Source organism: Neolamprologus brichardi, chromosome 2 (genome assembly GCF_056152115.1).
Source record: "Neolamprologus brichardi isolate AB-2024 chromosome 2, ASM5615211v1, whole genome shotgun sequence".
NCBI lineage: Eukaryota > Metazoa > Chordata > Actinopteri > Cichliformes > Cichlidae > Neolamprologus > Neolamprologus brichardi.
Window position 1 is genome coordinate 23,674,236 of NC_142105.1, and position 13,822 is coordinate 23,688,057.

General features: G+C 41.0%; 2 protein-coding genes across 2 annotated transcripts; both read left to right on the top strand.

The window, feature by feature from the left end:
- The first annotated feature begins 1,182 nt into the window (after positions 1-1,182).
- Positions 1,183-3,841, top strand: LOC102777405 (serine/threonine-protein kinase pim-2-like). The gene is made up of 7 exons (XM_006781581.3): positions 1,183-1,337; positions 1,558-1,652; positions 1,744-1,791; positions 1,959-2,180; positions 3,028-3,217; positions 3,316-3,468; positions 3,623-3,841. Exons 3-7 carry the CDS (start codon positions 1,789-1,791, stop codon positions 3,712-3,714), a joined length of 660 nt encoding a protein of 219 aa, XP_006781644.2. The 5' UTR covers positions 1,183-1,337; positions 1,558-1,652; positions 1,744-1,788; the 3' UTR covers positions 3,715-3,841.
- Positions 3,842-5,205: 1,364 nt separating this feature from the next.
- On the top strand, positions 5,206-8,901 carry rhogd (ras homolog gene family, member Gd). The gene is made up of 2 exons (XM_006781585.3): positions 5,206-5,295; positions 5,919-8,901. The coding sequence occupies exon 2, from the start codon at positions 5,948-5,950 to the stop codon at positions 6,521-6,523; it is 576 nt and encodes a 191-aa protein (XP_006781648.1). The 5' UTR covers positions 5,206-5,295; positions 5,919-5,947; the 3' UTR covers positions 6,524-8,901.
- Positions 8,902-13,822: the final 4,921 nt, after the last annotated feature.

Consider the following 13,822-nt stretch of genomic DNA (forward strand, 5'->3'; position numbering starts at 1 on the left):
GACATCAACAGCAGATCTCCAGGGGCGTAAGACGGAGCAGTCTAAAGTGATCCCTCTTTTTAGCTTCTTTCTGCAGTGATCTGAAAGCACTGGATTAGTGGGAATAATGACTTGTCTAAAGGTGAATATGTGATATATGAGCTTAAAGACTACTGCTCATCAAAGAGGATGAGGTCCAAAAGATACACGACAGGGTCTTTTATGGTCTGTTTGTATGCAGAGAAATTTAAGTCTGCAGACCTCTCTTTAAATGGGCAAATGCAGGAACAGCCTTCCTCATTTGCAGTTAGACTGTTTGAAAGTGCAATATGGGAATATTTTCGGGTCTATTTTTAGAATGAGAGGCCTATATTGGAAAAGTTTGGTCAAGAGTGATAATGTGAAAGTGAATCGTTGTTTGCCTCTATGTTCTGTCACAGACTCGCTACTTCTCCTGGGTGTAGCTACACAAACCTGCTCTTTAATCATTTGCCAACCAACTTTCTTTATAAAAGCACTTTAGAAAACATCAATCACTGGCCAAAGTGCTGAACATAGAAATAAAAATACATCAGGATAAAAAAAGAAAAAAATCTGACATGGAATCAAAAGAAGCCAAAAAATAACAAGGTGACACAAGACAGTGAAATACTTGACTTGATATTCTGTAGCCACGGAGACAGGATTAGCATAAATTAGAAGTTTTGATTTCTATGGTGTCATCACAGCATTATTTAAAGAGGGCATATCATAGTTCCCAATAGACAACTTGCAAAAGTCAAAATGTCAACAGTGAGTTTACTGCAAAGAGAAAATATCTGAAGAAATGTCAAAATGTCTTTTAAATCTTGGCCAACCGTTACTGCCCCACGTGCTGTGAGTGGTGGTAATAATCTAGGTGGGATAAGTCTACCTGCTTGATTTTTTTTTGTTTACATTAACATTAACATCACATTAACAAACTGATATTTTTTTTCAAACCACAGAAGGCCACACTGAGCCCTGGTTCTTCAGAATAGAGGACAGGAAGCCAGATGGACAATTCAAAAGCAGCACGAGGAAAGACTGCGCTGAGGACAAGTGTAAGTAAGACTTACACTTGTCTTACAAAAGTATTTACTTTTGTTTTATTGTTATTGATCAGCTCTAAGCCCCTGTGTAGAGTTCAGAGGTCTAATTGCTTTTCGTTTTTGCAGATGCTTTCACAAAGAAGAGTGGCAAACATAAATCTAGCCACAATGAAACTGAGGAGCCACTCGATGAAGAGGGCAAAACATCTAGCTCAAAGGAGGAGTCCAGCCGCTCCATTTACAAGACTGATGTCCCCTTACCCAGCACATACAACAGTCATAGGCTAGGTAAGAATATGTTGAAATCCCATATGCAATGACAGAGCCCCTTTCCAGCTAGTAAAAGGGCTGTTTTCCTCCCAAACTCCCCAAGCTTAGCTGGTATTCATCTGATAATTAGTAGGGACATTCTAACAAAGCCTGTATAAATATGTAGATAAACTAAGCCAATGTTGGCTGTTTTACATGCAATAATCAAGACCCCCATGTCTGTTTTGTGTCTCTGTAGAGGACTTTGAATCAAAATATGAAGAGCTGGATCTGCTGGGTGGAGGAGGTTACGGGACTATCTATTTTGGAAAACACAAAGAAGACAATGTCCGAGTATGACTTGTTATATGTGTAGCTCACAGTTCTTCTAGTAAATCCTGTGCACTGTGTGCTTTTTCTAAACCCCATTTTCTCTGTAATGCAGGTTGTTATAAAACACGTTTTTCAGAATTGTGTCGACCGCCTACCAATGGTAAGTGATGTTTGTCCTTTCTCTTGACACTTTCGCTTTTTGTTTTGGAAAGTTTGTGTTGAGAAACACGAATATTTCACAGCATGTCAAGAAAATGTCTTGCCTGAACACATGGCGCATATTATTCATTGTTTGAACACCGACCTAAATTTTCTCTGGTTCTAAAGCTTCTTAATGGTAAAATGACCAAAGTTCCCGTGGAAGTGGCATTGTTGATGAAAGTTGGGGCAGGACCACAGAATACAAGCAGCAATGTTACCCCAGTACTACTGGAGTGGTTTGACTCAGTAAACGAACTTATTATGGTCTTTGAAAGACAGAAAAAAACCATCGATTTGGATGTGTATCTGCAATGCAGAAACAGGTTTCTGCATGAGAGTGAGGTTAAGGTAAGTGAGTGGTAGGAAGGAATACAGTATCTCACAAAAGGCAATACACCCCTCACATTTTTGTAAGTATTTTGTTCTATCTTTTCATGGGACAACATTGAAGATATGACACTTTCATACAATATAAACAGTGTACAGCTTGTAAAACAGTGTCAATTTGGTGTCCCCTCTAAATAACTCAATGTACAGCCATTAATGTCTAAACCACTTGCAACAAAAGTGAGAACACCCCTTCAGATACTGGGCCACAACATGATAACAACCCCAAAACATTCCCAAAAAGACCAGTGCCTTGCTAAATAAACTGAGGGTAAAGGCACTTGACTGGCCAACCATGTCTCCAGACTTAAATCCTATTGAGCATCTGTAGAGCAAATGGAAGGTGGAGGAGCGCAAGGTCTCTTACATCCACCGTCTCCCTGATGTCATCATGGAGGAGTGGATGAGGAGTCTAGTGGCACCCTGTGAAGCTCTAGAGAACTCCATGACCAACAGAGTTAAGGCAGTGTTGGAAAATAATGGTTGCCACACAAAATATTAACACTTCGGGCACAATTTGGACATTTTCATCTAGGGGGTACTCACTTTTGTTGCCAGCGGTTCAGACGTTAATGGCTGTATGTTGAGTTATGTTGAGGTGACAGCAAATTTACACTGTTATACAAGCTCTACACTGACTACTTTACATTGTATCAAAGTGCCAAATCTTCAATGTTGTTCCATGAAAAGATAAAATATTTACAAAAATGTGAGGGGTCTACTAACTTTTGTGAGATAATATATATAGCAATCTTTCATGGATAATGCAAAGCTTGTGGCTTGAACATACCTTTATTTTCTTTGTCAGAAGATAATGAGAAAGCTGGTAGATGCAGCTATTGAGATGCATTCCAGGGGTGTATTTCATCGGGACATTAAGGCAAACAACATTGTGATTGAAGTATCAGCTGATCTTTCAAAGTGCCGACAAGTGAAATACATTGATTTTGGCTGTGGAGCCACTTTTACTCCAGAAGCAGTCACTCGAAGAAGAAGTGGTAGGTTATCAGTCCCAGTGTTCAAATGTCCTGGACTGTCCATGCATCTTGTGTCCATGTGAATTCCTCACCATTATTAATATTTCTCTGGATTTCAGAGACAACTCTGGACTTGTATGAATCCAACGCGAATACAGCAGACTGCATCACAGTTTTGCAGCTAGGCACTGTGATGGATAAGCTGTTGCACTACATCCTCCCAGACACCTCCACCAAATCGAAATCTAGGACACGTAGCGACATTTCAGACGGTAAGCTGGATGTTGATTCCCCAACCTGTTGCAATTTGCGTTTGAAGTGAAAACGTTGTTTTCTGTGTTATCTTTGCCTTTGTCTGTATCGATTATCCACATGTAAATTTACAGGAACACAAAAATGTGACACCTCTATTTTATTTTGGTAAAGACTGCAAGGATTTTCTGTCAGGTTCTCTGAACCAGATCCATAAAGACCGCCTAACCCTGGAGGAACTTAAAAATCATCCTTGGCTCAACTGACGTCTCTACTCTGACAAATACAGGGTCATGGAGCAGAAGCTCCAACAGAGAAGTATTTGTTAAAATTAAATAGCCATGTTGTAATTCTGTGCATTTCATTACCAGAATAAACTGATTCACAAGCAAATTATTTGATTCCTTGGATTAGCCTTTAACCCTTGGGGTACATTTTCCTATACCATCATATGTTTCCGAGGTTTACAGTTCTTTGTGGATCAAACCAGCTAAATTCTACAGTTTATAAGCACATATATGTATGTTGTATTTTCTTTTGTGTTAATACAATTTATTAACAAATAAAAGCATTGATGCAATACAAGATACAATTCAAAATGTATAAAACAATAACATAAAAAATAAACATCTCAAACTGTGTTGAAAGCCAAAAAGAAGAGGCTGGTCTTGAGAGCGGAATAAAAAAATGGGCAGTGAAGAAGCCCGGTAATGAATTCCACAATTCACCATGATGAGAGGAAAGCATTGGTAACCGTTCCTCTCCAGGAGGACTAAGAAAATGTTTGACTAAAGCGTGAACAACATAATCACAATAATTTGATTCCTTTTATCACTGAGCCACATTACATATACAATCATATTGCTGTGTATCTAAGCGATTTACTGTTCTTTGTATATTATGCCAGCTACATTCTACAATTCATAAGCAGATGTTGCATAGAGTTAACTATCCTGTCTTTCTGCATCTGTGAGAGGACAAATCATCACACATCGGCTTGGGCAAGGTACATTAGCTGTACCTTTGGTTTAAACCCAGAACCTTCTTGCTCTGAAGCCACAATTCCAATGCATCACCGTGTATAGCAATTTAACCCCTTCTACTCTCTGCACCACATTGGCTTAACTTCTGTATACTTACATAGATGTCACAAACATCCTGAGGTTGATCCTGCATTAAGTTAAATATGTGAATGCTGCTGCTTTCCCTGTGGGATAGGCTCCAGCCCCCCCTTCCACAAGCCTGAATTTGATAAGGAGAAGAAAACAGATGGATGGAATATTAAATAGACACATTTTAAGAAAGAGGTTCTCTAATGTGAATACTAACAAGAATAAACAGACCACATTAAGCACTTATGTTTCCATTTAGGTTTTTAATTATTATTATTATTATTATTATTATTATTATTATTATTATTATTATTATTGCATTAATGAGATATACTACAGCATATTTTAAAGGAAGGATAGTTTAGCACTTGAAAAGTTGACTTAGCATTTAGTTACTATGTCAAATATTGGTAATGTAGTAAAATAAAACTGTTAGAAAAGTGTCCTAAAAATACACAATTTAAGTAAAAAGGGATTTGGTTAATGTGAGTGTACAACTCACCTCGTCTTGTTCTTACTTTTCTATTTGGCTCCGCATATTTTTCGGCTACATGAGTGCAACGTGACAATAGCTTTACACCGCCATCTAGTGTTAGGCAAACGACTGACTCAAAATAGAACTACAATTACCAGCTTGCATTACTTCCCTACGTCAGTTTTTACGTGACGGACAGCTCCCCGGATGCGGCTGTGATTGACTATACCAGGCAAAAAGAGATCGAAAGCCAAGTGGCGGTAAGTCATAAAAACCGTTATATTTCTTTCGTACAGCCCGAAACTACGTCTGAAGTATATACAAAAAATGAGCAGGAATTTTGAGAAGCTGGTGGGGCAATAACTGGTCCTAAACATATATTTTTGAGAAAGGGACTTGTAAATCAAGTTTCAGCTTGTTTGCTAACTAGCTAGCTCGCTAGCCACCAAATTCGCTAGTTCCTTAGCTCGATGCTAGTAAGAGAGTAGCTATATGCTAGGGGAACGCCTAGTATTAAAAGTGAACAGCAGTAAAGTGGGTAAAGTGTAAACAACCGGTAAAAAATGCCTCTCGTTTTCCATTCACACCCCGGCCTCTCCTGGACAACAACTTTTATAAAGTTTGTTAATTAGGGAGCATCTGGAATTGGAGCGTACCTATGTAACGGTGATGAACGCTACGTCGATTAGTTAACGACGGGGACAGTTAGCTCAGTTGCTAACTGGGTGAAAAGCTGTACTGCTAATAAAACGGATATCTTGTGTTATGATACTTTCACCGGTTAACGTTCATGCGGGGGATGAAATTGCATGTTTATCACTACACAATATGTGTATGTGTTGCTGTTAGCAGTTATTCAGGTGCTTTTCCCCCCTGTTGCCAGGTGCTGCAGCCCCAGTGGTCGTAGGCAGGATGCAGACCATAAAGTGTGTGGTGGTGGGTGACGGGGCAGTGGGTAAAACCTGCCTGCTCATCTCTTATACAACCAATGCCTTTCCTGAAGAGTACATTCCCACAGTGTTTGACAACTACAGCGCTCAGATGAGTGTGGATGGCCGCACTGTCAGCCTCAACCTGTGGGACACGGCAGGCCAAGAGGAGTATGACCGCTTGCGCACTCTGTCCTATCCCCAAACCAATGTGTTCATTATATGCTTTTCCATCGGCAGCCCCTCCTCACACGCCAATGTCAGGCACAAGTGGCACCCTGAGGTGTCTCACCACTGCCCAAATGTGCCCATCCTGCTGGTAGGCACCAAGAAGGACCTAAGAAGTGACGCAGAAACGGTGAAGAAGTTAAAGGAGCAGGGCCTGGTCCCTACAACCCAGCAGCAGGGCAATGCCCTGGCCAAGCAGATTGGGGCTGTTAAATACATGGAGTGTTCTGCACTGCTGCAGGATGGGGTCAAGGAGGTGTTTTCTGAAGCTGTGAGGGCAGTGTTGTATCCAGTCACGAAAAAGAAAAAAGAAAAGTGTGTGCTTTTGTAATGAATGGTTCCCAGATTTGGACTGTGGAGAGGGGATGGTGGAGATCCACGGATGCAAAGGGAAGGCTGAGGAACAAAGGTCACCAATCGGCTGTCTCAGTATCACCTCTGGCAGTTTTCGGCTCCTCTGTTACTCCTCTCTTCCTTCTTCATCGCCAGGAGGATCTCGCCGTGTTGCCATCATCACCAAAGTGACCATGCCTTAATGAGAGCGACTGACCGTTTCTCCTCTATTTTTCTTGCATTTTAACTTTTGATATTTACACATTTCATTTTACATCTGTTCTACATTTTTAGCTTCTCTGCTTTGCCTTATAAAATGCTGATAAGCCATAATAACATCTAAACCAACGAACCAACCAAGCTACCCTGTTTGACTGGAGAGAAGAGATCTGCCTTTGTTCAGGTGGAGAACTAATGACTACCTCAAATTCTCACCTAGGTTGCATCTCATGAGTCTCAAGCAAGGTTACCATCAAGATGCTTTGACTTTGACTATTTAGACGTAATGAACAGCCGAGTAGAAGGTGAACAAGTTTTAATTTCAAGCAGCTTGAGCCCAGACATGGTTTGATGACTCCTGGGGAAATGCCAGTAGCCCTTAAACCAAATGCACAGATTAAAGGTTAAATTCCCTTATTACAATTCCCTTGTGCTCAGTCTGGTATGTTAGAGCTGTTGGCAGGCTGCCCCTTCAGCCTCTCGCACTGCTCTTTCACTTCTCCACACAGAAGAACCAGTAGGTCTTTGAAGATAAGCCAGACCCATTAAAAGCAGCACACCATTTGTCCTCTTCAGTAATGGAGGAGCAGGTGTAATAAAGACTCAGCCATATTAACTGATGTTGGTACAGGATTTTTGGAGCTGACGCAGTCAGGAAGTCAGGTTGTCGTGAAGCTTCTCTGTCTACTTATTAACTGTTGAAGCTCACACCGAGTGCCATTTAAAAAACATGCCTAAGAATTTCTCTCTGATAGGGTGGTGATCAAGGAGGCTGTATTTTGTCTAATTATAGTGAATTTACTCTGTAAATGATTTTTTTTCCCATAAATGTTTTTTAACCTACAAGTACGGCCAAAGGTAAATGTTTTTGTAATAGTCTGTTTATTTGATCAGTAAGAGGTATGTGTGTTGTAGTTAATATTTCAATTTGATAAACCAGAACTCCATATTTCTTTTCAGTTTCATTATTGTCTTCCACTGAAATTCATCAACTATGACACTGCTTAACTGAATCAGTATAGCAATATGTTTTAACTGGCTTACGTTGGCTATATACTTGTAATTCGCTATTGTCTTGGTTTCATCATAGAAGAAGAACCGTGATGGCTCCCTTTTTAATCATGTAATAGAAGTTTTTGTACAATATGAAAGGAGCCTTTATTTTTTTGGTTAGGTGCCTTATCTAAACCAAAGACAATAGCAGTCTTCTTCGTCAAACCCAAAGCTTCTCATCGTAGCTCTGAAAGTGCCACAAGACGTTTAAGCACAGGTCCCACCCAACTCAAGAGTTTTATTTTTGTGAATTTTCAGAAGCCTTCTGCCTTACTTCCTGCCAGTAAATACACTCATCTTGCAGACTTTTTTTTTAAAGACACAGGTGCTAAACTGACATCTTGTGCAGCAAGTCTTTGCATTTGTGAAACGAAGCTCTTGAGTTCCACACTTCTTAACAGATTGCGGTTCCCTGCATTGCATGGTGGAATAAGGCACAAGCGGAACTTGCACATATGGTTAGCAAAAAGGTGTGTAGGTGGAACGTGCTTTGTCACATCTGAAGATTTTTATACGTTTTTGTAAAATAGTTTTTGTAATGACTAGCTGCTCTTTTTATTTTTTATTTTTTGCTTACAGCTGGCAGCAAATATAGAAACCCTTTTTTACTATAGTTATTTTCATGTACACCTTTGAGCGGGTATATAATAAGTCAGCCTAGATTGTGGCCGGTGTAAAGTCTAGAATAACTGAAGTGCAAACCGAGCAAGAGGTTTTTGTGATAACAGTGATGCGGTTTGACATCTGCCAGAAGATGTGTGAACATTTCCCAGATAGGTTTGTGGAGAGTTGAATGTAAGTGCACGTTATGTTAAAAACTGTCATCTGTGGTGAGCTCGTTTTTTTTTTTTTTCCATGTCCCAAATTCACTTAGATGATGCTGTTAAAGTGGAACATACACCTGTGGGCTCTGTGTCTGTGTCCTGGAGCTGTATGCTACCGTGTGCGTGGTACTACGCTTTTACACTGGGAACTTGATTTGTAGAAATCTGTAATTGTTTTATAAATAACAAAAGCATATTTGTATAAATGAACTAACAGTGAAATGATTTTTAAATTATGCCAAATAAAACGGTGGTTTAAACCATTAAATTTTTTTTCTTAAACCCATGACTGTCTTCCTCTGATTTGGTTCCTTGCTGTTTTGCTGTAGCATTGCATGCAATCAGTGCAGATCTTTGCAGCTAGAGGGATGTAATGCAAGAAGAAACTCGTGCTGAAGTGCAGAACAAACTAGAGTAACACATTTACACACGCTTACAGCTCAGGAAACCACATTATGTTCCTGTAGCACACATACTGTAACACTATCTTTTATGTTAATGCTACAGTTACAGAGTCCAAACACTAGATGGACACAACCCTCCAGTTCAGTTGCTTATTATCCAGAATGAGCACTAGTCTTCAAAGATTGTTTTTTCTTTCTTCACCCCCCCCCCCCCCCCCCCCCCCCCCGTCTTCTGTACATTTGAAGTTAATGGTCTATACCATCTGGTTTCCAGGCCATCATTCAACTTAGCCGACACATACAAGTTCAATCATTTTCTGGGGTTTAAGAATTCAGTGCGCTCCTTACTCTGAAAAATTCCTTTGACCTTTATGGTTGGTGGATGTGACAAATGACGGATGTGTTAAACGCTACCAAAGGCTTGTTACAGCATCACTGCAGCAGCATTTAGAGCCCGTTTCCTCTGTGGTCTGTCTACAAGTGCTTTACAAGGAAGACTGTGCTGAATGTATGTTTACAGCTTGTGTAAGTTGTGCTCTGTTAGTAAACTCCCAATATGAACCTTAAAGGCAAAAATAATGCCTGGAGGCCATGAATGAGCAAATATGATGATGAAGGATGGGCATGTTTCTTTCTGCAACATGCAGGCAGATTAATAAAACATGGGTGAGTTATGGTGATCCACTGTAAACCGAGTGGACTGCAAAAGGACTCTGATTTGAGCCTCCTCACAGCTCTATATATGTAAACGAGGTAGCTGACTTCACTGCTGATAAATTCACTGGAATTTAAAGTTATTCAAAGCTGGATTAAAAACATCTGAGTTGTGTTGTCAAAGAATCAAGACCTTTAAACCAAAGCTTCAGACTTATTAACAGTTAGCTGCAGTGGGCACGACTTTTCAGGGTGAAGCCCTGAATTTGTGTGCTGGATTAGCCATTGAGTGAGAAAGTGAATAAAAGAACGCAAACATGAGCACTACCAGAATTTTAAAATGTTGAATTTATGATCTATGTGTTTGGAGACTCTAGCTGCAGTGCAACTAGCTGAAAAGTTATAGTGTACAATGTTATGGAAGTTCAGAAACAGCTGACGCGTATTTTGCTGCACTAGTGCATTCTGGGAGTCGTTTCTTACCACCAGCTTCATTCACACTATGCACCAATCAGTTGAAAATAACGCTTTATTGTTTAATAGTCCAACATTAATATGAATATTTCCAATCTGTTTTTATTAAATGGAGATTCAGTTTACAGTCTGTTGTAAATAAGGTGAGTGTAGTTTTCTTTTTTGCGTGCTGCGCAGTCAGAAAACCGTTTGAACGCAGGAGCAGAAGGTGAGATTTTTCTGTTCCATCTCTGCCTGTTTGATAGAAATGTGCAGCTGAGGGTGAGCCAACCTACTGATATCCACTCTGTGAATCATCAGTGTGTAGCGAGTGGGAGTGATGGCCCCCGTCGGGACCTTGATCTCAGCTCCGTCTATCGGCCCTCAATCTCCCCTGTTCCTTTCCTCCCTCACACTGTCCATTTGATGATGTTCTGACTAAAGCCAAAAGGGCCGAGCAGCACTATTCAGTCAAGGAACTTGGGAGATTCCTCCTCTTCTCCTTGTCTAAAGATGAAAAAGCAAAAAGCCTTGATCTAACAGACAGCCTGCAGCTACAGCGAGACTGAGAAAGCTGCAGTTCTGCATTCAAATCAAACTGTTCCAGCAGAAGGAGAGGCAGAATGAGATTGCAAAGGAACACAGAGGGGAGTGAAGGCCGATGGCTATGTTCGCAACAAAACAGGGCTCAGAGCGGAGGAGAAGGAGTGCTGTGTCAGTTATGGAATGATGGCAGCTGTACAGTAAATAACACCTGAAAACTGGAGGTTGCGGACAAACGAAGGAGCAAGATAACCTGAATTTTTCTACCATAATGAAGCGCTGTCAGTTTCAGAATAATTGTTGACAGCAGAAGATGGATAACACACAACCAGCAGCTGGTTATCTTAGCACAAAATGAAGAACAGTATCAGGGGTAACAAAATTGACTCATCAGCACTTCTGAATCTCTGGTACTGCAGAATTAATGGGGCCCAGTTAAATTCAATTTTGTGGGTTTTTCTTCTGGAAATTTTAAGTGTTTTCAGTTCAAGTGATCAAGACGCTAGGTACAGTCCCATTTTACTAAGCCACTTAACATCATACGCTTAGATTTCAGGCATGAAGCGAGCAGCATCAGAAGTCTCCTCTCCAATAACCTTCAGCCACCTCAACCACACACATACAAACGCACGTGTAAGATGTGTTTGTTGTCATGTGGTTTCACTACGTTTCTAAAGTCTAGATATCCCCTCTCAGCTAAATATGACACCACACAACAAAAATAGAAACAGCTATGAGGCGAAAGCTGAAGATGAAAAATGCCAGCGTCTGCAAAGGAATGAGTGACGTTTATGTAAATTCGCTGGCCACTTTATTAGGTACAAGGTTGGATATGATGACATCACGCAGTTGGTGCAGATTTGTCAGCTGCACATCCATGATGTGAATCTCCCGTTCCACCACATCCCAGAGGTGCTCTGTTGGATTGAGATGTGGTGACTGTGGTTCTTGTTTTGAGCAGGTATTAGGAGACGGGTACCCTGCGGTCATAAAGGGGTGGAAGTGGTAGATAATGATGCTCAGGTAGGCCTCGGTGTTTAAATTAGACTCAGTTGAGCGGAAAGCATACTAATAGAATATCCTCCAAGCTATTACTCCGCCAGCAGCATGAATTGTTTATACAAGGCAGGATGGATCCATGCTTTCATGTTGCTTGCTCCAGACCAGGTAACAGTCTTTTGTGACTCTGTGTGAACTGTAGCCTTGGTTTCTTGTTCTTAGTTGACAGGAATGGCCTTTGGTATGGTCTTTTGCTGCTGTTTGCCATCTGCTATTGCCTTCCTATCAGCTCATAGCAGTCTGGCCATTTTCCTCCATCATAACCAGAACTGCCCCTTACTGGATATTGTCTCTTATTAAAGTCATTCTCAATAAAGCCTAGAAATTGGGGTGTTAGTGTTTCTGCCCATCTGGCATGAACAACCATGCCATGTCACTTTAATCACCTTACTTCCTCATTTTGATTCTTATTTTGAATTTCAGCAGGTTGTCTATGTGCCTAAATGCCCTGAGATGCTTCCATGTAATTGGCTCATTAGATATTTGCATAAAGGAGCAGTTAATAAATTGGTCAGTGAGTGGATATAACACGCCGAAGAGATTTTGAGGTGGTGTCAGTTTCCCAGCATTTTAAATCGTTATTCTTGGCTAAACTTTATTTTTAGCATACAGACGTGACACTGACACTGACATTCTCAGGTAACAGTCAGCAACAAAACAAATAAGCATGTTTTCCAGCAAATTTGAACTATTTCTTTTAACATGCAGTTCATTTTTATTTATTTATTTTTTAAATCAGTGTTCCTCACAACTCAGAACGAGCTTAAATGAAGGCCTGCAGGCGCTGAGCTCTTTTGAGAGCATAAAAAGAGGCACGAGCAGAGGAGCAGAACAGAGGAAAGAAAAGAATAGACACCCAGGTCTATTCAAGTATTAATTATGTTGGTTTGCAGCTTAGAGGTTGAGAACTGACTGCATGTGAATTGCTAAAGTAACAGCCTGGGAACAGAAAGTCCTCAAGTGCTCTCCTCACTTTTTTTTTTTTTTGTTTTTTTGCTCAGACTGCTCTTCTGGGGAGGCTTCCGCTAAAAACAAGCCAAGGTTAAAACTGTGCTGATTACATGTCCTGTGTAATGCGGCTGCCTATTGTTGATGTGCAAACCCTCTAAATCCACAAGAGGCTGTTCACACGCTGTCATTCACTGATGTCTGTATCACCACAGTGGGGAGAGGTGCCAGAGCAAGTCAACGCCGACACTTTTCCGTGGCACGCTCACACCGCTGCAGGGTTAGACCGATGAGGCGAGAAAAGGGGGGAGGGAAAAAAAAAAGAGGGAAAATTGTTGCGGACATGCTGTGGTTAGATGAAAGTGAACGAAATCATTGAGCTTCTTTCTTCAGATTGGACGGCTCTTGTGACTGACCACACATGGGGAGCCTTTTGCCCTATCCAATTACCAGCTATAACTTTGGTTTTGTGCTCTGTCTGAGCTGTCATAACACAAAGATGACAAGACAGCATGAAACCGAGCACTCAAGTCTAAACAAGGCATATTTCCACATTCCTCCATTTTTTTTTCTCCCTTTTGTCCTTTCCATGCTTCTGTTTATGCTTTCTGGTGAGCATCACTGTTAGCTATCCACATGATCTGTCTGCAAGAGAGCAGAACCTTTTCACAAGCTTGTCAATTCAGTCAACAAGCAAAAGGTCACACCAATATACTGAACCGGACCCAAACGCTGTCAGCTCTGAATTGTGCAAACTTCATCCCCTTGAGCTCGCAGTGCATGGCGTAGTTACGGCAACAAGACACTGTTCCTGTCTGGTGGGCTGCTTATGCTTCATTGCAACATGTATTTCAGCCATTAAGAGAGAGCTGGTGGTGCTGTGGCCTCCATGTGCGTCAAGATAGAGCATCCTGTTCTGCTTTGGTTGCTGCTCTCCTGCAGCGTTGCTTTGATCTCACTCCTCTCGTCTTTCGGGAGCAGATTTCACTGTTCTGCTCACGTCAAGGTAGATTGTGTGACTTAACCAGGTGGAAAATGCTTTCTAGAGGAGAAGGGAGCCAGTTTTCATCCTGTCTGAACTCACTTTTCTTTCCCTTTTCTGCGGTTACATGCAGACACACTCTTTACTGTGGACTTTTG

What these genes read in the sequence shown, in the direction of transcription:
- LOC102777405 (XM_006781581.3), top strand. An exon ending in AGTCACTCGAAGAAGAAGTG is followed by an intron (nt 3,218 to 3,315) that starts GTAGGTTATCAG and finishes TCTGGATTTCAG; the next exon opens with AGACAACTCTGGACTTGTAT. An exon ending in ACGTAGCGACATTTCAGACG is followed by an intron (nt 3,469 to 3,622) that starts GTAAGCTGGATG and finishes ATTTTGGTAAAG; the next exon opens with ACTGCAAGGATTTTCTGTCA.
- rhogd (XM_006781585.3), top strand. Translation starts at nt 5,948, where the DNA reads ATGCAGACCATAAAGTGTGTGGTGGTGGGTGACGGGGCAGTGGGTAAA.